The following is a 24,744-nucleotide window of genomic DNA, read 5'->3' as shown; positions in this document are numbered from 1 at the left end:
TGATATGGAAAAACAAGAAAAGCAGAGCAGGGTAACAGAGATGGGGCGAGCAGGGTGGCAGGGTTGGCCTCACGGAGCGTTGGGGAAGTGTGGTCCAGGAACCAGTGCGAAGTGAGAGGCCTGAGAAGTGGGGGGGGGAGGGCCAAGGCAGGGCCTTGGAGGACACTGTAAGGCCATTACTCCGAGAGAAATGGGGAGCCACTGAAGGCTTGAGAGCAGGGGACCTGATTTGAGTTAGGTGCTGAGTGGAGAACAGAATGAAGGGAGGTGAGCGGGAAAGCAGAGAGGCCAGTTAGGGCTCCTGCAGCTGTCCAGTGGAGGGGGGACGCAGAGTGTGGTCAGTTTCTGCGTGTATGTTGCAGACAGAGTCAACAGGATTTCCTGACAGAGTAGATGTGGCTGGTGCAGAAAGAGAGGAGTCAAGAGGGATGCCAAGGTTCTGGCCTGAGGAAACAGAGGATGGGGCTGCTTTCAGTTGAGCTGGGGAGGGCTGTCAGCAGAGCAGGTTTGGAAGCGAAGAGCAGGGGCAGCTTGGAGCCCAGAGATGCGATTTTGGCATCAGGGTGGAGCTGTCGAGTTGGGCTGTACACACACACGAGTGTGGAGTTTGGGAGGGTGGTCTGGGCTGGAGATGTGAATTCAACATAGGCAACTGGGTTGCATCATTTAACAATAGTATCAAAGACTGACATTAACGCTGGCCTATAACTAACTAACTGGGAATTGATAGCTATGACTTCTCTGGGGAGATATAGATATAGATATAGATACAGATATATAGATATAGATAGCCTGGTACAAAGGCTTGTTAAAAACCAGCAACCTGGGCTTACCTGGTAGCACAGTGGTTGAGAGTCCACCTGCCAATGCAGGGGACACGGGTTCGAGCCCTGGTCCGGGAAGATCCCACGTGCCACGGAGTAACTAAGCCCGTGCACCACAACTACCGAGCCTGCGCTCTAGTGCCTGTGAGCCACAACTACTGAGCCTGTGTGCCACAACTACTGAGCCCACGCGCCTAGAGCCCGTGCTCTGCAACAAGAGAAGCCACCGCAATAAGAAGCCCGTGCACCGCAACAAAGAGCAGCCCCCGCTCGCCACAACTAGAGAAAGCCTGTGCGCAGCAACGAAGACCCAACGCAGCCAATAAATAAATACATAAATAAAATTTGAAAACAAACAAACAAAAAAAACCCAGCAACCTTCCATCCTCATGACCTCAGTTAACAGGCACCGTTGATTATTAGAGATTTAGTTGGAGCCCTTTATCCTCCTGCTGTGTTGTTAGAATTTGCATCTGAATGAGACTTCAAGTAGCAACACCAAGAATGGCTTTGGCAGGAGAGGGAGTATAGCCAGGTACTGGGTTGATGGAAAAGCTAAGCTAAAATGAGGGGACACCAATTTCTTCCAGGCATCCAGGAGAGGGGCTTTGGATGTGAATAACCAGGGACCGGGCAGGCACTCTGAGTGAGTGAGACTGAATTCGGGGTGGGGGTGGGGGAGATGGGAGGCAGCTGAGCCACTGCCCAGCTCCAGCCAATGCCTGCCAGACAGAGCTGTGCTTCTAGTGTTGCCAGGTTTTCCTCCAAGAAAAGTTAGAATCTGAAGTTTATGTGAAATCCCCCTGAATTTATTTGTTCATAAAGTATTTCAGTTTTTAGGAAACATGAAAGCCAACAGAACCCAAGGGCTGGTCTAATACAGGCCATGGCAAGTCCAAGCTGCTCCTCCAGGAAAGTCAAGGGCACCCAAAGGAAGCCTTGCATGCCTTCGGATGGCTGGCTGGCCTGGGCGGTAACGGCAGTGGGTCATTCTCTGACTTTGATGGACTCTTGCTGTGGCTCCAGTACTGCTCCTGGGGACACAGAGTAAGGCACTGCCGGCAATGTGACCCGGGGATTCTGTTCTCCCCAGTCAAGGCTGCTTTAACTCTGTTTTCCTTTCTTATCAGCTACTCGGCCTGCTCTGCAACTCGAGGGATGAGAAGGTGAGAGCTGGAAGGAGCTGATGGAGGTGGGGATTCTCATTGCTATGGAAACACTGTGGGTCCAAGGGGTGTGGTGAGGCCACTGGGATCTTCCTCACGCAGGTCCCTGAAGCAGCTGGGAGGACAGGCAAAGAGAGTGAAAGAAAAGAAGTGGCCTTGAGCCCCTCTGGAGCTGGAACTGAGGAATCCTGAAGCACCAACACATCCTCACCCCAAGGGGAGCTGAAGCAGAACTGGGTTCCCCGCAAGGCACAGGCATTAATGACACAGGCTCTCGACTGTCACTACACTGTGGGATGAGATGCTGCTCTGGGTGCCGGGGTACAGACGTGGGTGGGAAAGGCATGTCCCTGTCCTCACAGACCTCACAGCCATGGGGCAGAGACAGACACGGATCAGGCACACAGGACACGCCAGCAGCAGGTGATGAGTGCTGGGGAGAAAAATCAAGTGGGATAAAAGCCAGAGATGACAGGAGGGGGAAGGACACTATTTCAGACACTCGGTCAGGGAAGGTGACACCTGAGGAGACCTGAAGGCGGGGAGCCTTGTGAATACCCACATGCGGAGGCCGTTCCAGGCCGAGGGAGCAGCAGGTGTCGAGGCCCTGCGGTGGGCGGAGCTTGGCACAGGGGGGCTGGCCTCGGGGAGCGAGGGGAAGCCTGGGGGGCAGCGGGGGGGTGGACAGGTCTCATGGGACCCTGAGGCCAAGTAAGCCCCAGAGGCCTCCTGCTACTCCAGGAGGCCACGCCCACCTTGTTTGCTGCTATGCCCTGGCTCCCGGCATTATGATCGTTGTCAAATGAATGGATGGAAAATGATTTCAATTCCGAACCTTGTCAATCTCAGTATTTGCGAATATCATTAAGACATATCATCTCCTCCTCCATCTGCAGTAAAGCAGAGCTGAGAGATTCAAGGCCCCTTCAGATCCTACAGAAGACCCTATAAATAAGGGCCGAGGATCTTGTGTACAGCTAAACAAACGCGCCAGCACTCTGACACTGGGGGTGCGAACCCCAGCATCGGTGCGAGGCTCGGGCAACGCCAGGATAAGCAGAACCTGAGATTCGTAAGCTCCTTCTGCACTTCCTGCCTAGAGCACTTATAAAGTCAGTCGAAAGAGAGCCCCTGCGTGGTGACCCTTGCCTATTTATTGCCACTATGTGGGCGAGAGCCCCGTCTGCTTGTGCCTCAGTGGTCTGGGGCTATGGCGGAGCAGCGCGCCCAACATAACCATCTGTTCTTGGCCACTACAACCCTACGATCACCTCTTCTTGGAAAAGGATAATCAGGAAGGCATTTTCTTCCAGCGGGGTTCAGCTTTGTCCGCACAAACCCTTCTGCCCTGAGCGCCTTTCATCTGGGAGGGAATGCTCCTGGCAACAACACGATCGTTGGGTCCTGCCTGTGCCCTTTGAGTCATATTAGGCTAAGAAGATGCTTTTAAAAATTATATCAGCCTTTCTCTGAGTGAAGGTCAATGCCACAGCTCCACCACCAGAGCTCTCCCCACCCATGGCTTCCCAGAAACGCGTGTACACAGTGCCCGTGTCCTCCTGAATCACATCCTCGCTGCCCGGCTGTGTAGACTGTGCGTTTCCTCATTGCACACGAGGTCACTGCCTTTTGATTCCATTGGAAGTTCTCCTTGCTCGCTTGGGGGAGCCGTTTCTGCACTGGCCTGAGCACCACGTGAGGGTGGATTTATTCTCATCACAGATCTGGAGAACGGTGGATTTATTCACACAGTAAATCGGTGCCACCAGCAAAAGCCAAATGGCACATTTTAATTTATCCCAAGCTGCTCTTTTCTGGTTGAAAACCACTCCTCTACTGTTAACTTCACTTTCTCTTTGCTTCACTAGAACTTGGCTTTCATCTCTCTTGCAGGGAAACAAAAGAGCGTGTCAATTCAGGAGATTTACCATGAATGCAGCACATGTCACAAAGAAGACGTGAGGACATGGGGGCTGTCTGGTCAGCTCACCAGCCAGTCGGCTTCTTCCCACTCGCCAGCTATGACTCGAAAAGCTCAAAGTCAGAGTCTCAGCAAAATGACCCCTTCCCACATGCAAGGGCCCTTTGAGATCACCTGGGAATCCATTGAAAAGGCAAACATTACATCTGAGAATCACAAGGGTCTAACGTAGATAGAGCTCATAGGCCGGCAGCCCAAAGGCTGAAGCCAGCCTGAAGACTGCGTTGTGTGACTTTTTTAAAAAATTGGAAACAGATGCTAAGTTAAAAAAAAAAAAGAAGAAGAAGAAGAGAAAATCCACCTGAAAATCGGGATTCCTGGCGTCTCTTGAAAAGTCCTATGATCTGACGTGGCAATCGTGAGCTGGGGAGCAGCGCCTGCTATAGACGGGGCATCAGTGGTGGTCACGTGCCTGTCAGCCCGGAAACTGTGCACAATTTGTGTGGTGAAAGGTCCAGGGTAACAGCTGGCTTAGCCGTGTTTTGTCCTGAGCTGCACATACTCCCTCTAAAATCCAACCAGGAGGGGGAATGGGGCTGCCCGCTGGGACAAGAGCTTACATCTGAGTATTCCAGAGCCTCTGTGCATTTTAAGTTGGCTCAGTCTCAGCAGGCTACACGCTTCCCACAGCGTAGGAGACTGCGACAAATGGCCACAAATGCCTCCCACCTGCAATGTGCCACATCGCCCTGTGACGCTGCAGCATCTCCCATCAAGAGGTGGGTTGTTGAATCTGTTTCTCTAGCTGGGCATGGCCTGGTGACTTCCTTTGGCCAACAGGTCCTTAGCAGTCACGACCAAGCGGAGCCTAACTTAAGAAAGCACTGCTGGGGTGTGTCCTCTCGGGCTGCCTGGAGACCACCAGGCGCTGGATAATGAGACCATGTGGAGCAGAGACGAGGTGTCCCAGCTGAGGTCCTTGGGCCAGCGGCACCGCCAGACGCTGTGAGGGTGGCCGTGCGAGACCAGCCAGCCAGGCACCCACTATGGAACCGGCCAGCCCCCCCGCAGCAATAATAAAAGCATTGTTGCTTGCAGCCACTGCAGTGTGGAGGGGATTGTTAGGCAGCAAGAGATAGTTGATACACCTGGCTTGTCCAGGCCTGTGCTCTTCTCATCTCTGAAGCTTATTTGGGGGCCTCTCCACAGGCAGATGCTGTCTGTAACCCTTAATACTCATTCTTCCGCTGCTGTCTCTTCGTGAGCCCAGGAATGCACGTGATTTTTAATGATTTTTCAAGGAAGGCAGTCAGCCCCCACCTCCCCATCCCTGACTAAATGACTTTACTCTTTCCTCGCATATTACAGTCCTTTGCTCCGCACCCGGCCCCTGAAGAATTTGTAGCAAAGAGTCCTGTGTGGTTAATTTTTGTAAGAAATGAGCAGCAGTTGCTTTCATCCTCCCAGCAGCAGTGACCTTCACGGCGTCCATGTTTTCCTTCAGGGAACCACCTCTTCTCCATCTTCTCAGCCTACACGGTTTGGATGGATCTGGATCTGCCCCCACTCCTGGCCCTGCCTGGGCCCTTGAGAGAACAGGTGCTCTCCCTGACTACAGAGACTGGAGATCGGTTCAGGGTAGAGCTGGTTCTTGGACTCTGCTGGAACTATTTGGAGAGGAGCAGTCCCTTTCCCCTGGGGTTGCTAAGTCAGTAAATGCGAGCCTGGAGCCACCAGGGACCATCTCCGGACCATGCCTGAGACTACAGATGTGGTTCTCAAAGTGTGGTCCCTGGAGCAGCAACATCAGTATCACCTAGGAACTTGTTAGGAATTAAAACACTTAGGCTCCACCCTAGACGCACTGAATTAAAAACTGGGCAGGGTCCAACAATCTGGTTTTAATTTGCTTGGCCAATCATTCTGACGCATGTTCAAGTTTGAGACCCACTGGACTCAAAAAGTAGAGCTAAGTGATGAAGAAACAGTTCCTGGTGATAGCATCATCTGAGTACCTGGATCCCACCATGCCTGAGGGCAAATCTATAGTCCTGGACTTTTCAGGTCTCTGAGCAATACATCTTCCTGTGTTGCTTCAGCCAGTTTGGATTTCTGACACTTGCTATTAATAATGAACACTGACATATGTTATGAGACTCTGGACTTTGGCAGAATGGTCTTCCTGCTGCAGGTTTTCTTGACAGAAATGCTAACTGCGCTAACTGCAGGGCTGTTAGGGTCTTCTAAGTCACTTATGCTGAGGGGTGTTACTTTATTTCTGTGGTTGGCAGCTTGTCTGGGAAAAGTGTTTCAGATATATAACTTCCCTAGAGCACTCTGACAACTTGGACAGTAAACTTTCTGCATTAAAGACTGACGTTCTTTCACCTTCAACAAGACAACAGGTCTCTGGAAATTTCCTGGAAAGCTTATTGATAGAGACCAAAGTAACCCAGGGCATGAGGCCCTTTCATTAGAACAAGGGACAATTATAGTGATAGAGAGGAATTAAGGTCTCGTGGAGTTGCATCATATGTACATTTAATTGACATAAATTCAATTTTATGACCTTGGCCAAGGATAAAGGAGCAAGGAGAGAAATAACTCTTTTAAGAGGGCAGGCAATAGGTTACACTTATGGTAATGGCAGGCTATCTAATCCAGATCAACCTATCCCTGGAGCACAACTAGAAAACCTGGACCAAATAGTAGTATAAAAATCTGTTTATAAAAAGAAATCTGTTTGAAGGCATGGAGAGTGAACAGGGCTGTGAAGGGTTACAGGCAGGAGAATAGAAACCTAGAGAGGTGACCCCAGCGCCTGGGAAGTGTTTCCCCTCAAGGTGCTGCTGATTCTAAGAGCTGTTGCAAGGCTGAGAAACTGAAGAGAGCTGGTGACAGACTCAGGGCTACAGTCCGAGAGTCAGGGTGACCTAGAAAGAGCCAGGCGTGAAGGGCACAGAAAGGTTAACAATGTAGGCAAATCTAAATTACTACTGACTATTTTAATAATAATAATAATAATGATGATGATGTCTGGTGAGGTTTAATATCTACAGAGAATTAAAATGCATGACAATAATAGCATTTAATTTTGGATGGGAGTAAATGGAGTTACAGAGTTGTAAGGTCTCCACTGAATGAGAAGCGGTAAACTTGCTAATTTAAAGTAGACTCTAATAAGTCAAGAATACATGTTGTAATCTCTGGTAATGACTAAAGACTAGTAAAAGAATGTATAACTAACAAGCTAATAGAGAAGAAAAAAGAGGGATAATGTAATCAGTTCAGAATAGGGCAAGAAAGGAGAGAAAAAGGAACATAAAACAGGCGGAACAAATAAAAAGCAAACAATAAAATGGTAGATTTAAAGTCAAATATATCTGCAATTACATTAAACGTAAATGGACTAAATGTGCCCATTAAAACACGTAGATTGTTAGAGGATAAAAATAAAAACCAATTACATGGGGTTTACAAGAGACAAACCCCAATGTAAGGATGCAGACTGTTTGAAATGAAAGGATGAAAAAGGATACGCTACATAAACACTAACCAAAAGAAAGCTGGTCAACTTTAAGACAAAAGCATTATTAGAGTGAAAGAGACAACACATGGTGATAAAAGGTTCAGTTCACCAGGAAGATATAAAAAGGCTGATTTTGTATGCCCCCCAGAAAGACGTCCCCCCCACAAACAGAAAGTAAAGCATCTAAGCAGTCCAGATTTTGCCTGGACAAGTGAGAGCTGGTTTGAGTCTTCTGTCCTTTCAGCAAGTCTCAGGGTCCTGTGCCTCTGGAGGTACGAATATCTCAATGACCTCAGCATAATGCCAGTGCTTAAAATCACATTTTCCCTACAACCAGACCCTAAACAAGGCCAACTGCTTCATCTGGAACTTGACCAAGAAGCTGTGATTGTCCCCACCCTGAAGGAGCAATGACTCTCTTGGGCTTAAGGAGAGGTGATATGGCTGTATGGGGTTTTCTAGATGGAGCCACATACGCTGCACTTGATCATCAGTCTGAGGGATTTTCAAGGGTAGCTTTAACCACCTGCACTTTTTTTTGACCTTTAGAACCTCATCCCTGTGGGACATGTGGCTCCAATGTCATCCCATTTCAGTATGAGAGTGGTGACAATGCCATGGTTTTCAACTTTCCTTTTTTTCAAATTTGGCCTATGTAGGAGCCATGTATACTTAATAGATAAAGGCTGACCTCCAAACCTGTTCAAAATGAGGATTCCACCACCTCAAACAGTGTCCTCTTTAAGGGAATCAATGGGACAAACTAAGAACCAAGTGCCAGGGACAGCTGGTAATCTGATTTTTACCAGATGGACCCAGTGACATGTGCTGTTTATGTGAATGCATTGCTTCCTTGCCATGGTGGTCCAGAAACTCAGAGTCATGAGTGTGACCCCCTGAGGCATTCATCTGTTCACCCCTTGGCGTCAACTTATTGTTCCTACTCTTGTTTTCCCTTTACCTTCATTTCCTTACGTATTTGTTAAAGTCTTCTTGCACTACAAAATTTGTTAGAACTTGTCAGAGCTTCTTGGAGAAAGGCAGATTATAAATAATTAATGAAGCTTGACTTCTCAAAATGCTGTACATGAAGGTGTGTGTTACCTTCAACAAGGTAACAAGTTGACTTGTTGAAGTCTTAACCTCCTAGCACCTGTGAATGTGACCTTATTTGGAAATATGGTCTTTGCTGATGATCGAGTTAAGATGAGGTCATTAGGGTGGGCCTCAATCCAATATGACTGGTACCCTTATAAAAAGGGGAAACTTGGATCCAGAGACAGATGTGCATACAGGAAAGCACCAGGTGAAGGTTGGAGTTATGTTGCCACAAGGCAAGGAAATACCAGAAGCTAGGAGAGAAGCCTGGTGCAGATTCACCCCTAGTGCCTTCAGAAGGAACATGGCCCTGCTGACACCTTGATCTTGGACTTCCCAGCCTCCAGAAATGTGACACAATAACTTTCTATTGTTTAAGCCAATCAGATTGTGGTACTTTGTTACAGCAGCCCTGGGAAATGAATACAGTATTTGAAATGATTTTAGTTGATACATGGTTTAACTTTAAAAATGTTAACAGTTATATATTTATATTAATGAACATTAGAAAAAACAGAATAAGTGACTCCAACCTGTGGATTTTAGGCACGTCATCGCTTAGAACTAGACTGATGTGGGTATGTCGCAAGCAAATAGCAGTTTAGTTGACACACGAGGGGCCATGCAGTGGAGTGATTAAGAACAGATACTCTGCAGCCAGGTTTTAAACACTGGCTTTACCACTTACTGGCTGTGTGACCTTGGACAGATTCCTCAACCTCTCTGTGCCTTGGTTTCCTCTGTATAATAGTGTTGATAATAGCAGTACCTACTACACGGGGTTGTCTGGGTGATTAAACGCAAGATTAACACGTGTGGTACAAAACACCGCCTGGGAGCTGGTTCAGTGCTTTGTAAGTGCTGGTTCTTCATTTTATTACCCAGAAACGAAAATATTTAGTGATCATGGCCTGCACATGAAGGAGGGAGATCCCAGTGAGCCCAGTAGGATGGCTGGGAAGGGTGCTTGACCGCCACTGTGCTGCTCCCACTCTACCAGGGGCTCTGGAAGGTTCCTGCACAGTGGCACTCTACCCTTGGTTTCATTTCTTTTAACAACTTGTCTTGGAGGAATTTTCTAAAAAGCCATTTTAAAATTTTTCACATAGAGTGAACATCAGCAGTACAGACTGGAGTCCTGTCAACTCGAGCAGTGGTCAGTGGAGCCAGTCCAGGCGTAGAAGAAACAATGGCTCAGGGCTTGCCCTCCACACTCTCTACCAGCTGACCCTGAGCAAGCACTTGCTCTGAGCCAGGCGCTCCTCTAAGCAGTCTATCCATACAGTCCTTTAATCCTTATACTGACCCTCAGAGGAGAGTCTTACTCTTATCACTGTTTGGCAGATGGGAGAGTGAGGCCCAGAGAGGTTAAGTAACCTGCCCAAGGTCACAGAGCTGGTAGGTGGACGGGCAGGATTTGTACCAGGTGGTCAGGCTGCAGAGTCTGCCAGGCCTATTTTCTGCCAGGGTTGCTGGGCTGGTGGGCTGTCAGCCCAGAGCTGCTGGTGGGCTGTCTCACCACCCTAAGAGCCTTTCTGAGAATGCAAGGCATAAAGGAGAAGCTGAGCCAAGAGGTGTGGAGAGGCCGACTGCTGACATACTTTAATTACTGGGGTCTGGCTGTGCCCAGAGATCACACCACCTTTGAAAGTTCATTTACATGGGTTGATGTAGATGCTTTTCCTTCAATCCACTCTTTTTATCACTTGCTATCTAAAATGCTTTGCCTTGTATTAGTACAGTCTTTTCCCCCCATCAGTTTGGGGCTTGATAAGGATTAATCAGGGAATGCCTGGGTGCCCCCTTAGCCAGACCTCCACCTGCAGCTCTGCCTCAGGGCTCCACCGGCACCCAGAGCCTCCTGAGCCAGAGCACTGGAGGGTCAACACCACCAGGCACAGCCCACAACCCAGGACCGAAGGGAGGGCCCCTCATCCACCCCGGGGTGGGAGCAGGCTTCTGCTCGGCACCGCCCCCTGAGCTCCCCAGCCAGGTGGAGCTCCACCTGCCCAGTGAACTTGCTTGGTGATGAAGCCAGTTTTGGCTCCTCCCCTTTCCTGTCCCCCTCCAGGGACCACCTCCCAACTAGATTACTTGTTCTGGAATCCTCATCTCAGAGTCTGGTTCTGGGGAATCCAAACCAAGACAATATTTACACAGCAGGGAGCAAACGCTCAGTAAGTGGAAGGACTGTTATCACTTCCTCCGCCTCCTTCCATCTGCCCTGAGCTGCTGGGAAAAGAGCTTCAAGCCTCAGGCCTCATGCATGGAGTGCACTGGTCCAGATCTGGGAACGGTGACTGTTTGGAGTAGGGGTTGCTTCCTGCCGCCAGGTCCCCTGGCCCGTCCCTGCAGGAAACAGTCCCTCCAGCTCCTTAGTAAACGTGGATGGAATGTCATGGCCATGGAGGTCACTTGTCTAACAAGGCTGGCTGGCTGGGGCTGGATTTTGCCCTAGGCACCCCACAGTTCCAAATTCTTAGGACACCAGGATGCCTTGAGCTCTTTGAGGTTCTCTGGATCACAGAACTCAGAAGCAAGTTGCCCTCACAGAGTCACTCCAGCCACTAGTTTGGATCCACAGCTTCAGACTGAGATGTTTCATCTGCAGCCTCAGTGTGTGCAGTCTGCTGGGTAAGGACACAGCAGTGGAGTCACTCCACCAGGGTTTGAGGCCTACATCTGCTGCTTTCCAGCTGTGTGAATCACCTGCTCTGTGCCTCAGTTACTCATCTGAGAAATGGGCACAATCGGAGAACCCACCTCAGAGCCTGGTGATAAGGATTATAATTTACCTACACATATAAATTACATATATAATTTACTTATACAGTAAGTCCCTTACATACGAATGAGTTCTGTTCCGAGAGTGGGTTCGCAAGTCCAATTCATTCATAAGTCCAACAGAGTTAGCCTAGATACCCAACTGACACAATCAGCTATATAGTGCTGTACTGTAATAGGTTTATAATACTTTTCACACAAATAATACATTTAAAAAACCACAAAAAATAAAGAAAACATTTTTAGGGGACTTCCCTGGCAGTCCAGTGGTTAAGACTCTGTGCTCCCAATGAAGGGGTTGTGGGTTCGATCCCTGATTGGGGAATTAAGATCCCACATGCCATGCACAGTGTGGCCAAAAAAAAAAAAAACCAACCAAACATTTTAAATCTTACAGTACAGTACCTTGAAAAGTACAGTAGTACAGTACAACAGCTGGCATACAGGGGCTGGCATCGAGTAAGCAGGCAAGAAGAATTACTGACTGGAAGAGGGAGAGGAGGTGGGAGACGGTAGAGCTGAAGGATCGTCAGCAATAGGAGACGGAGGGCAAGCTGTAATTTCACTGAAGCCTGACATTGATGGAATGCATGTTCACATCTTTGAAAGTTTGCAACTTGAAGGTTCATATGTAGGGGACTTACTGCATATAGATGAGTAAATTTCATATAGAATTTATATATATATATATATAAGTAAACTATATAATGTATATAAGTAAATGATAAGTAAACACATAGTAAATTGTAATAAATAAAAGCTTACAGTGGTGGCTGGCTCATGGTAAGTACTCAATCAATGGACCCCCTCATTTCATTAGAAGGGCGGCACATGGACCTTTCACCATAAACTTCTTTGTACCTTTAGAATGTAGTGTCATCTGCATGTATTGTTACCCATATAAAGTAAGCAAATTCGGGGCTTCCCTGGTGGCGCAGTGGTTGAGAATCTGCCTGCCAATGCAGGGCACACGGGTTCGAACCCTGGTCTGGGAAGATCCCACATGCCGCGGAGCAACTAGGCCCGTGAGCCACAATTACTGAGCCTGCGCGTCTGGAGCCTGTGCTCCGCAACAAGAGAGGCCGCGATAATGAGAGGCCTGCGCACCGCGATGAAGAGTGGCCCCCGCTTGCCACAACTAGAGAAAGCCCTCGCACAGAAACGAAGACCCAACACAGCCATAAATAAATAAATTAATAAAAAATAAAAAATAAAAAATAAAGTAAGCAAATTCATTTAAAAGTAAAAACAAAAATAAGACAAATTTTCAATTATAACCACATCTTGGTTGTAGACCCAGAAAGTAACTGTGATGGTTAATTTTAGATGTCTACTCGACTAGGCCATGGGGAGCCCAGCTATTTGGTCAAACATTATTCTGGATGTTTCTGAGAGGGTGTTTGGGGGTGAGATTAACATGTTAACTGATAGAAGAAAACAGACTGCCCTCCATAGTGTGGGTGGGCCTCATCCAATCAGTGGAAGGCCTGAATAAAACAAAAACGCTGATCCTCCCACGAATAAGAGAGAATCCTCCAGCCTCCGGATTTCATCTGCAACACTGGCCCTTCCTGCCTGATGGCCTTCGAACTGGAACACTGACTTTTCCTGGGTCTCCAGCCTGCTGACCCATCGTATATATTGGACTTGGCAGCCTCCATAATTGCATGAGCCAATTCCTTACAACAAATTTCTCTCTGGGGGAGGGATGGACTGGGAGTTTGGGGTTAGCAGATGAAAACCATGACATACAGAATGGATGGACAACAAGGTCCTACTGGATAGCACAGGGAACTATATTCAATACCCTGGGGTAAACCATACTGGAAAAGAATATATAAAAGAATGTATGTATGTGTATAACTGAGTCATTTTGCTGTGCAGCAGAAATTAACACAACATTGTAAATCAACTATACTTCAATAAAAAAATAATTAAAAAAAATAAATTTCTCCACCTCTCTCTCTCTATATATATATGTATGTATATATATAGGCATATGTATATACACACACATCCTATTGGCTCTGTTTCTCTGGAGACCTTGACCAATAATACATTTGCTGAAGGTCAGCTCAGGCCTCGGGGAGGAGGGTGAAGAAGCAAGGACTCCTCCATCACGGCACCCCACTGACCCAAAGCCCAGTCCCAACTGCTCGGGGGTGGGCACGGAACTCTTACTTGAGCATGCCCTCTCCTGGTCTGGGAACACGGTCAGGGGCTGGGGACTCAGGTTTGGTTCAGGTTTGCTGGGAATGAAGACCTCAGCGTTGTCCTTCCGCTTAGCAGACAAATTCCTTTCCTTTTTATTACCTGTAAAAACACAATAGTTTATATGTCAAACACTGAGTGCAGGCAGAGTTGGGAAATTCTGCTCCAGCATCTGTTTATTTGTGCGTTCACTTATTCATTCAACAAATATTGATGGAATCCCTGCTCTGGGCCAGGCACCATGCTAGTTTCGGATTTGTTGCAGGCAACAAAACAAGTTTGCTGACAGCCGTTATGTGCCAAGTACCACATTTTGATAAATAAGTGAATTCTTCCAGGACACACACAGGTTTTCAGGTTTTAACATTTCTGAATAGGGACAAGTCTTATAAACAGTGGGGTACTGGGTTTAATTGGCAGCAAGATACATAAAATAATGATGTAACCAAGGATATGCAGGAGCAGGAAAAGTATAGTAGACCATGTTTGCTGCCCTTGAGGCACACTCTCGCTGAGGAAAAGGATGGTTGAATGGATAAGAGAGCAGGGCTGGCACAGAAGAAGGGATCCAGTACCAGGGTCACAGAGGACGGGGCTGGCAGGTGTGTAGCCGACAGTGAAGAGAACCCTTACAGATGACCAGGGTGTCTCCAGGGCACAGAACTGGGGGGCATTCAGACACAGGGAACAGTGTGTGTGAAGGCTTGAGAGCTGACATGCATGTGGCAGGTGAGTGGCTAGGGTCTGGGCTGGCGAGAGGAGCCAGACAGTGAAGGGCCCACGGGCCATGATTTATAGTCAGTGTTTCCCAAAGTGGGGTGCCTGGACCACTGGTGAAATAGGTGATGACTGGGACTTCCCTGGTGGCGCAGTGGATAAAAATCCACCTGCCAAAGCAGGGCACATGGGTTTGATCCCTGGTCCGGGAAGATCCCACATGCCGCGGAGCAACTAAGCCCGTGCGCCACAACTACTGAGCCTGCGTTCTAGAGCCCACGAGCCACAACTACTGAGGCCATGTGCCACAACTACTGAAGGCCGCGTGCCTAGAGCCCGTGCTCTGCAACAAGAGAAGCCACTGCAATGAGAAGCCCGTGCACCGCAACGAAGAGTAGCCCCCGCTCACTGCAACTAGAGAAAGCCTGCACACAGCAATGAAGGCCCAACGCTGCCAAAAATAAATAAAATTTAAAAAAAGAAAGCAATTATCTATCTTAATGTGTATGGGAAAAAAATAAGCAACCAGTGTATCAAACCTTGATTTCATGTATATTATTGTGTGGAACAATCCTAGAATTATGAAAGAAAAGAAAGAAGGAGTGAGGAAGGAAGGGGTGAGGGGGTGGAAAGAAAAGGAAAGGAGGAAAGAAGAAAGGTGACTGGTTTAAATAACAGCTAAAAAATAGTATGAGTGGTCTGTGAATTTGGCAAAAAAAAAAAAAATTGTGAAGAAGGTTTGCAAATGGCACAAGTCTGGGTAAAGTGGCTCCAGGCAGGAAAGCAGCCCAGGGGGCAACGAGGCAGGTGGCTAAATGGAATAAAGAGAAAAAGCAGGGAGAAGAGTTAGGCCCCTGGACTTGGGAACCTCCAGCCTGGGAAGGCAGAAAACCTGGGAAGTGTCTGCTCAAATTCAGAGGAAATCCTGGGGCCTGGGGTGGCCCAAAGGAGGGAAGCCCTGGAATCAAGGGCGCTATGGGATTCTTGGGAGCTCAGGGTAGATGTTGGGGATGAGTGTGGCGTCTGTCCGACTTGCACTAACCTCTCTGCCATCCCCCCTTGACTTTGCAAAGGACACGTGTTTCTCTACACTTTCTCAAGTGGCTGCTCCCTGGTTGGCCTGATATCCAGGGCCCAAGGGCAGACCTGTGTGTGAGCAAGAAGCCACCATGTCCAATGGGACAAGACAAAGAATGGAGAGGGGCCAATGCCCAAACGGAGATTGGCCGTCTAAGCGCTGAAAATATGCTGATGATGGTAAGAACGACAGCCAGCATGTATTCAGTTCAGCCTCCTGAGTGCCCAGGCACCGGGGCAAGTCCTTGGCACACACTGTCTCATGTGTTTCCCCAGCCATCCTAGTGGGTGGAGGGTAGGTAGAATAATGGACCTCAAAAATGGCCACATTCTGGGCTTCCCTGGTGGCGCAGCGGTTGGGAGTCTGCCTGCTAATGCAGGGGACACGGGTTCGAGCCCTGGTCTGGGAAGATCCCACATGCCACAGAGCAGCTAGGCCCGTGAGCCACAACTACTGAGCCTGCGCGTCTGGAGCCTGTGCTCCGCAACAAGAGAGGCTGCGATGGTGAGAGGCCCGCGCACCGCGATGAAGAGTGGCCCCCGCTCGCCACAACTAGAGAAAGCCCTCGCACAGAAACGAAGACCCAACACAGCCAAAAATAAATAAATTAATTAATTAATTAATTAAAACAGAAACACAAAAACAATTAAAAAAAAAAAAAGTCTATACAAGGATATTTCTTAGGGCACCAAAGGACCCAGACTCTTCGTGCGATCCTAAAACCATCAGGTCTTCATGGAAAGTGGCCTGGGTTCACTCATTTTGTACCACCCTCCCCCCACCCTTGGCCCCGACTCACTCGGCTGCAGCCAGACTGGCCCTTTCTCTGTACGTGGGTACACAAGCTCTTTCCCTCTCCAAGCCGTTTGTGCTTGCTGATCCCTGGACCTGGAATGTTGTTGCCATGGCTGCTTTCTCTTCCTCATTCCTGTCCCAGCTTAAACATCACCTCCTCTGAGAAGGCTTTTCTGACCATCCCAGCTACCAGCATCCTTCGCTGACCCCCAACGCCCAACCAGTGTCCTGTTTTATAATCTTCACAACTTTCAAGACCATCAGGGTACCATTCTCTCCTCCTCCCTGAATTCCTAACCCATGACCCAGCCCTCCCCTTTCCAGTTAATAGAAAAATAACTTCTGCCTTTCTCTGTGCCGCTCATTCACTGCCCCTTGCTCACAAGGAGGACAAAAGGGATGGGAGAGAGTGGGGGCAGGAAGCCATCGGGGCTCAGCCCAGGCCCTCCTTCTTCCCTCTTCTGTGGGCTGGGGTGGGGTGGGGGGGGGTGCCGTCAGGTCACATGGCCCCCTTCCACCATGCTGATGCCATCAGCGGTCCAGCTTTGCCAACATCTGGGGTCAGGGGTCAGTGTACTGCAGAGGGGCAGTACTTTCAGTTGGAGAGGTAATCATTTGCTGACCTTCCATCCATGATCATTTCTCATTTGTTTCACAATTTAGAGGGGAAAGCAGAGGGGGGTGGGGTTACTTACTGGCTCCTCAAAGCCCAATTATCACTTTGTAACTTCATCTGGTTTATTTATTTAGCCTAAAGATTAAGAGCGCAGGCTCTGGGCTCAGACTGCTGCAGATTCAATTCCACTCTGCCCGTTCCTAGCTGTGTGACGTTGGGCAAGTTATTTGACCTCTCTGTGCTTCAGTTTCCCCTCTGTAAAACAAGTACAACGACAGGACTTTCCTCGGGGTTGAGATTTAATGTGCGGGTGTGGATTTAATGAGGGACTATATGTAAAGCCCTTGGAATAGCTCTTGGCTCATATTAATAACAACTCAGTAAGTGTTGGCAATTATTATTTATGTAGTTATGTGCTTATTGTCTGTTTTCCCTGCTAGGATTAAATGACGTAGAATGAGCGGGCCCATCTTGTCCCAGCACAGGGCCTGGGGCATGATGCGTGCCCAGTGCATGAATGAACTGCCCAGAACCAAGCACATCTTTTCAGGTTACTGCTGACTGTTCTTGAGTAAACACTCAGGATTATCTCAGAACTCCAATCCCATGCTGGGGTCTGGGGAGACCTTGTAACAGGCCCCTCAGCCTCCTTCTTGCTCCCCTTGGTGGGAGCCTGTCTCCTGCTGGGGCTGAGAAGCCAGCCAGGGGCTGCAGATGAAAGGGGCAGCTGAGAGCGGCGGTAGGGGGCGTTTGTGCCGCCCTCATGTACTGCAGACTGGGCACCTGCCGCCTGCAGCAGACATCACCAGGGTCAACTCGGGGCCTGCCGAGCAATCTAATTGTTAAAAAATGTAAAATGGCAAGAAAGTGAAGTTCTCTCCTTCAGCTTTATGCCCAGTATCACTCTTAAACTGCCTGGGGTTCAATTGCTCCCCTTCTGGTCCTCCACACCCGGAAGTGACTGTCATACCCACTCCCACCTCCGTCCCTGCCACACCCCCGTTTCCAGGGCAGGGGCCCAGTCAACCCCCTCACAGCACTTCCCTTCCCCTTGGAGGAAACACAATCCACAGCAATGATGCAGCCCCAGTGGGTCTCAGTCAGAAGGGTATGTTCATTGCCGTGACCACCAGACGCTTTAGCAGGTGGGCATAGTCCTTCATTTATTTTAAAGATTTCCCGAATGGCTTGAATGTGCCAGGTGAAGGCTGCAAGCTGGGGATGCAACAGAGGGGAAGAGCTGGCCTGTGCCCTGGCAGAGCTCACAGGCCGGAGGGAGAGAAAGGAACTGTGGGCATTGAGATTAGGGCCATGATGATACTACAGGAGCAGAGCAGGCACCGACCTAGCTGGCCAGGCTGGGAGTGCCAAGAAGGCTTCCTGGAGGAAGCAGCCTCTGAGCTGAGTCTTGAGGAAAAAGCAGGGAGCCAGGTTTCATGGGTCAGAGTGGAGAGGAAAGGAAATGTGGTGATCTAGGTGGAGGGAACAGCCCAGCAAGGAGGTGAGAGCATGTCGGAGGGACAAATGTTCTCTTCGCTGGAGACATCAACTGTGGGGTGTAGATTTTCCAGAGCTGCCTATTATTATGTCCCCCCAAGACTCATAGGTTCAAGTCCTAACCCCCAGTACCTCAGAATGTGGCTGTATTTGGAGATAGGGTCGCTAGAGAGGTAGTTAAGGTAAAATGAGGCCTTTAGAGTGGGCGTTAAGCCAACATGACTGGTGTCCTTATAAGAAGAGGAGATTAGGACACAGGGACACACAGAGGGAAGACCATGTGAGGACACAGGGAGAAGGTAGCCGTCTGCAAGCCAAGGAGAGAGGCCTCAGAAGACACCAAGCTTGCCAAAGCCCTGATCTTGGACTTCTAGCCTCCAGAACTGTGAAAAAAATTACATTTCCGTGGCTGTTGATGCCACCCTTGGTCTGTGTACTTTGTTACGGCAGCCTGGGCAGACGAATATACTCACTGCCTGATTTCAAACATTCTCTCATTTCTCTTTCCTTAGGTTCACTCATGCTTCCCCATTGGTTGGTCTTGGTATTTGGTTCAGGAAATTCGGCACCTCCAGCTTTGGGGAGAATGCCCTAACCGTAACCCTCCCTGCCACCCACCAATTGTTCTGTTGACTCTACCTTCTAGGGTGATTTCTGAAAAACCCTCTCCAGTGGACAACTGCTGTTGGTGCCTAGCTGCTTTCCTTCTCCTTCAGATTCACCTTAATTTTCCTTTGGAAACTACTATCTCCGTCCATGTGGTTTGGGTGGCGATAACCACACCCCCAGTCCTGTTGGTCGGACCTGGCCAATCAGAGCCACAGTGACTAGTTCAGAGATGTGACCCCACGTGGGTTCGAGAGCCAAGTCTGGGACTTTTGCTGGAGCTTTTAGGAAGAGAAATCCACTTTCTGATGGAGTTGCAAAGCCAGTGTCTCAATTCTGTGTCTATATGTGGAAAGCCCACGTGAGAATGGTGCCAAGACAAAAGAAGGAAGAGAGAAGAGGGAGGAAGGGAAGAAGGGAAGGAGAGGGGAGGGGAACAGAAATGAGTCCTATTGCAGCCCTGGACTCCTTAGTTATCCAAGTCAATAAATAGTCCCTTTTGCTCAAGTCAGTTTCACTAGCCAGTTGCTGCATAGATGCTGGTAAACTTCCTACAATGCACAGGACAGCCCCCTACAACTATCTGCCAGACATTTACCATCTGGAATTTCAGGGTCATCTGTAAGCTTTTGGGAGCCTTCACCTCTTGCAATCAGCAGAAACCTGACTGATATATACCCCGGCCTGTAAGATAGTCTACCCAAAGCTGAATTCAAAGTACCACTGGAAATTTAAGTCCTATTATTAGATCCAGAGACATCAAAGGCAAAGAAATGCCGCCTAAGACAGAGCTTACTTTTGGAAGCTGGGTTAAATTCCAGCACTACGAGGGTGTCTGGGCCCTGGGGAGGGCGTCCTTCTGTCCGCTGGTCCTCGGAAACATCCTTCTGCACTGAGTCCCCAGTGGGAAGAGGAGAGTCATCTCTAGGACGGCCCAGCAGCACCTGGTCCTCAGGCTCCGGCTCAGAGAGTACATCTTCTTCGATAGAGTCATACTCATCACTGGAACCATCCTCTTCTTTCCTTTGTAGATTGACACTAAGTTCCAGGCTTTTTCTTAGCTCCTGCCAAAAGTCAAGAAGAGAAGTGAAAAATGAAATATGTTCCTTTGAGGAAAAACTCTTTTGAAAATAGATCATTAGAATCAAAGAACTATGCCCATGAAACTAACATTTACCAAAACCATCTCAACCCATGTGTTATCCTCGCTTTGAGGATGAGAAAACAAAGGGGCAGGGACAAATGAGAAACTCTCCTCTGGATGGAGCAGAGTTTAGTTTTATAGTATTAATTGTGGTTTCCTGTAGCTGCTTGCAAATTTTTTCATACGTCTTCTGTCTCTAAGAGATTGTAGATTTACAATCTTAAGACCAAGCATTAAGCTATACTTACAGTGATCAGAAAATTTATCACTGAAGCCAGGATATTTTGAATTTATTTATTTATTTATTTATTTATTTATTTATTTATTTATTTATTTATGGCTGCATTGGGTCTTTGTTTCTGCACATGGGCTTTTCTCTACTTGTGGAAAGCGGAGAGCAGGGGCTACTCTTTGTTGCGGTGTGCGGGCTTCTCATTGCGGTGGCTTCTCTTGTTGCGGAGCACGGGCTCTAGGCACGCGGGCTCCAGTAGTTGTGGCTCACGGGCTCAGCAGTTGTGACTCGCGGGCTCTAGAGCACAGGCTCAGTAGTTGTGGCGCACGGGCTTAGCTGCTCCACGGCATGTGGGATCTTCCTGGACCGGGGCTTGAACCCGTGTCCCCTGCGTTGGCAGGCGGATTCTTAACCACTGCACCACCAGGGAAGTCCCCAGGATACTTTGGAAGGGGAATAAAGGCACTACTACATTTACACTGGGACGAAAGTGTACACTGGACTTTCTGGGGAAACCAGTACGTTTGGTTAGCCTAGCTATGCTATCCCTGTAGCCCTTGTAGTAACTAACATTGTTGTGAGAGCGTGAGAACCAATCAAGTTTACGGTTGACCATAAACTTAATAGTTGTGTGGTAGGCTGAATAATGATTCCCCAAAGATGTCCAAGTCCTTATTCCTGGATCCACTGAATTAGTGAGGGCTCATGTACAAGTGAGAAGCACCACATAGAAAACTTTGATCATCTTAGAGAAATCATCCTAAAAAGCCCAGTGATAGAAATACGGACATCAAAGGTGCTGCTGGTGAGGGCTCAGGAAATAAGGAACATGTTATTGGGAACTAGAGGACAGAAAATCCTGTTATGTGGCAGCAGACTCTTAGCCAAACTGTGTCCTACAGTTATACGGTAAGAGGAACTTGTAAATGATGAACTAGGATATTTAGCTCAAGAGAGTTTCAAGCAAAGTGTTAAAGATACAGTCTGGTTCCTTCTTGCTGCTTAGAGTAAAATGCTAGAGGAAAGGGACAGACTGAGAGAACCATTAAGTACAAAGAACTGGGAGTTGATGATTTGGGAAGCTCTCAGCCTACTGCAAAAGATGCTAAAAAAAAAAAAAAAAAAAAGCATGAAAAAGCCAGGAACGCGTGCTCTGGAGAAAAAAACGAAGGGTGTGGCTGGACAACCTTTTGCCAAAACCTCAGAAGGATCTACAGTTTAGAGCAGCGGTCCCCAACCCCCGGTCCATGGACCAGTACCGGTCTGCGGCCTGTTAGGTGAGGTGAGCAGCGGAGGTGAGCAGCAGGCCGGCGAGTGAAGCTTCATCTGCCACTCCCCATCGCTCACATGACTGCCTGAAACATCACCCCACCCCTGTCCGTGGAAAAATTGTCTTCCACGAAACCGGTCCCTGGTGCCAAAAAGGTTGGGGACCGCTGGTTTAGAGTATTCAATCACACTGAGGGCTCTTTGAAGAGATTAGACATGTGACTCATGAATCCCCTTAGACATCTCAGCAGAAGCCAGGAATAGAGATGGGATTATCCAGGAAAGGTTTGTGGAGGAGCCTCTTGTCTAATGGAGTGAATCCTAGAGACATACAGAGGAGACTCACATGGTTTTTGAGACTGTTATACCAGCAGAAACACTGCCAGCTTGGACTCAGTGGGAGAGAGAAAGGACAAAATTAAAGAAAGCTGACAGGCTCCCAAAATTCTACAGGCAGGAAACAGGTTAATAAAACCACGTAGGTGCAAACACATGCTACCCTTCATGAAAGAGGAAGAATGACTCCCAGGGTGGAGCCATGGGCCCAGAGGGTGGAATCCTGAGTCACGGAGAATTATTCCTGTGCCTTGAAACCTAATGGAGTTTGCCCAGTTGGATTTCAAACTTGCTTGGGTTTGGTGACTCCTTTTTCCCTTTAATTTTCTGTCTATTGTAATGGGAATGTCTATAACTGTTATCCTGTGCCTGACCCACCACTGTATTTGGGAGCAGATAACTTGTTTTTTAGTTTTAAAAGTTCACAGAGGGAGAGAAATTTTGCCCTAAGATGAGTAATACCCATAGACTCACCCCTACCTAATTTAGATATAGATAATGAGCTTCGGGAGTTTTGAGCAGATGAGACTTAAATGATATTTTGCACTTAAGTTGCTACTGTAAGGGGTTGAGACTTTTGGGAAACTTGGGATGGGATGGAAGTATTTTGCATGTGAGGGGGACATGAATCTTTGGGGGCCCGAGAGCAGACTGCTGTGGGCCCCAAAGATGTCCATGTTCTAATCACCTTGGATGGTGAATATTACATGGCAAAGGGACCTTGCAGATGTGATTAATGATCTTGAGATGGGGGATATTATCTTGGATACCTAGAGGGGCCTATGTGATTAATGATCTTGAGATGGGGGATATTATCTTGAATATCTAGAGGGGCCTATGTAATCACAAGGGTCCTTCTAAGAGGGAGGCAGGAAGATCAGCATCAGAAAGACAAGACATAAGGGTGGAAGCAGAGGTTAGGGAGGAGAGAAGATGCTACCCTGCTGGCCTTGAAGGAGGAAAGGGCACAAGCCAAGGAATGTAGGTGGCCTCTAGAAGTTGGAAAAGGCAAGGAAACGGATTCTCCTCTAGAGCCTCTAGAAGGAACACAGGTCTGCTGACATCTTGATTTTAGACCAATGAAACTGAATTTGGATTTCTGAGCTCCAGAACTGTAAGATAAACCACTAAGTTTGTGGTAAGTTGTCATGGCAGCAATAAGAAACTTGTTTTTGTTTTTTTTTCCTTTGTTTTTTTTAGACATGCTTCACAGCTTGTGGGATCTTAGTTCCCTGACCAGGGATTGAACCCAGGCCCCTGGCAGTGCAAGCACTGAGTCTTAACCATTGGACCACCAGGGAATTCCCCAGGAAACTAATATAGCTATCTATCTTTTATAGCTCTCTCCCTCCCACCCTGCCCAATGTCAAGTATCAGTGATATTTATTGAGCAAATATAACACTGCCTGGCACATAGTAGATGCTTGACAAATATGTGCTGAGTGACTCATTTACGTCAGTGACTGCGTAGACGCTGTAAGCAGGGGTGGAGAGCACTCACCTGCCCTGGCGCGGCATTAGTGATGCTGTGATGTGACTCTTAGAAAGTTACTTAACGTCTCTGACCTGCAGTTTGCCATCCATAAAAATGGGTTAACAAATCCCAGCCTCACCGAATTGTTTTATTAAAGTAGTGGTGTGAACTGGGGATGATTTTGGACATTTGGCAATTATCTGGAGATGTTTTTGGTCAGAACTGGGGGAAAGGAGTGCTAGCGGCATCTGGTAGGTGGAGGCCAGGCATGCTGCCAAACATCCTAGAATGTACAGGACAGTTCCCACAACAAAGAATTATCTGGGCAAATGTCAATAGTGGTGTGAGTGAAAAACCCTACATTAAAGTGAGCACGTATTCACCAATGGCATTTCAAAAGATCATAGCAAGGTCTTCTAGGTGAGTGTATTGACATGATCCATGCAACCTTCACGGAAGCCAGACTGAAGTCATGGCTCATGTCTTCACAGTCTGACTGTGGTCGGCAGTTGGAGGGCGAACAGATTTACTGCTCCTCCGTGGGGAAACGTGAGTTCCTGGGTGGCCTGCTGTTTAACAGCAACTGCAGTGACGGTAAAGCTAGTAATCCTTTACAGCGGAATAACGTTCTGTACTTTACAAAACATTTTCAACTCCCTCCCTCATTTGATCCTCATAATAACCCTGCAAGATAGATGGGTGGAGTGAAACTGGCTTTGATGATAACGTGAGCTCCTGTTACAGCAGGATAAGCAATTGGTTCCGGTTCTCGGTCCACCCCACCCATCTCAGGTAGGGTCATCTTCAGTTCTCTGTTCTGCAGGGCTGGAGGCAAGGCTAGGTGAGAAAACAGTGGGCAAACCCGGTATTCTCACCCAGTCACGGTGGAAAAAAATGATAAAATGGATGCCAGCTAAACTGGGAGATTCCCGGATGGGAGACTGCTGTGACTGTCCAGGAAATCTTGGTCAGTCCCAGGGCCCAGAATCCTCCCCACTGATGCCTAAGGCCGAGTGGAGCTACCACCCACTGCCAGCTCCAGGAAATAGCTGGATGGGGCATTAGGATTCTAGAACCCACGGTCAGCTGAGCAGGTTCCTTCCAGCCTCTTCATTACCTTCACCTTGTGGTAGCCCCATATTTTAAGTGACTGAATTTCTGGAGTCCCCACAAGTCGGAGGACTGAGGCCTAGAGCCTTTAAGCTGGTCCGACCCGTCACAGTGATTAAGTGGCAGAGTCGTGACGTGTGCCCTCAGCCACAGCTCCCTGCTCCTTCTAGACTCTCCAAGTGTAAAACAGACTCACTTTTGTGGTCCAACCAATGGGGAAGAAGATGCGGCAACTATTTTCATTCATTTATTCACACACGCAGGTGTGCTACAGGCGCTTCGTTGAGGGCTGAGGTCATGGTGGGGAGTAAGATGGCGAAGCCTCGGGCAATCAGTG

At 48.2% G+C, this 24,744-nt stretch overlaps 1 protein-coding gene across 5 annotated transcripts in view; it reads right to left on the bottom strand.

The window, feature by feature from the left end:
- The window catches only part of KATNIP (katanin interacting protein), a 199,440-nt gene that overhangs the window by 80,387 nt on the left and 94,309 nt on the right, over positions 1-24,744 (bottom strand). For all 5 annotated transcript variants that reach the window (XM_082429315.1, XM_082429312.1, XM_082429311.1 and 2 more), the window contains 2 exons: positions 19,639-19,906; positions 13,504-13,635 (listed from right to left, as the gene is read on the bottom strand). In XM_082429315.1, the coding sequence (XP_082285441.1) occupies positions 13,504-13,635; positions 19,639-19,906 (400 nt within the window). The remainder of the gene's footprint in view (positions 1-13,503; positions 13,636-19,638; positions 19,907-24,744) is intronic.

Source organism: Balaenoptera physalus (assembly GCF_965194825.1).
Source record: "Balaenoptera physalus genome assembly, chromosome: 16".
Taxonomy (NCBI): domain Eukaryota; kingdom Metazoa; phylum Chordata; class Mammalia; order Artiodactyla; family Balaenopteridae; genus Balaenoptera; species Balaenoptera physalus.
Note: the sequence above shows the minus strand (reverse complement) of the source record. Positions and strands in the feature narration are given on the sequence as shown.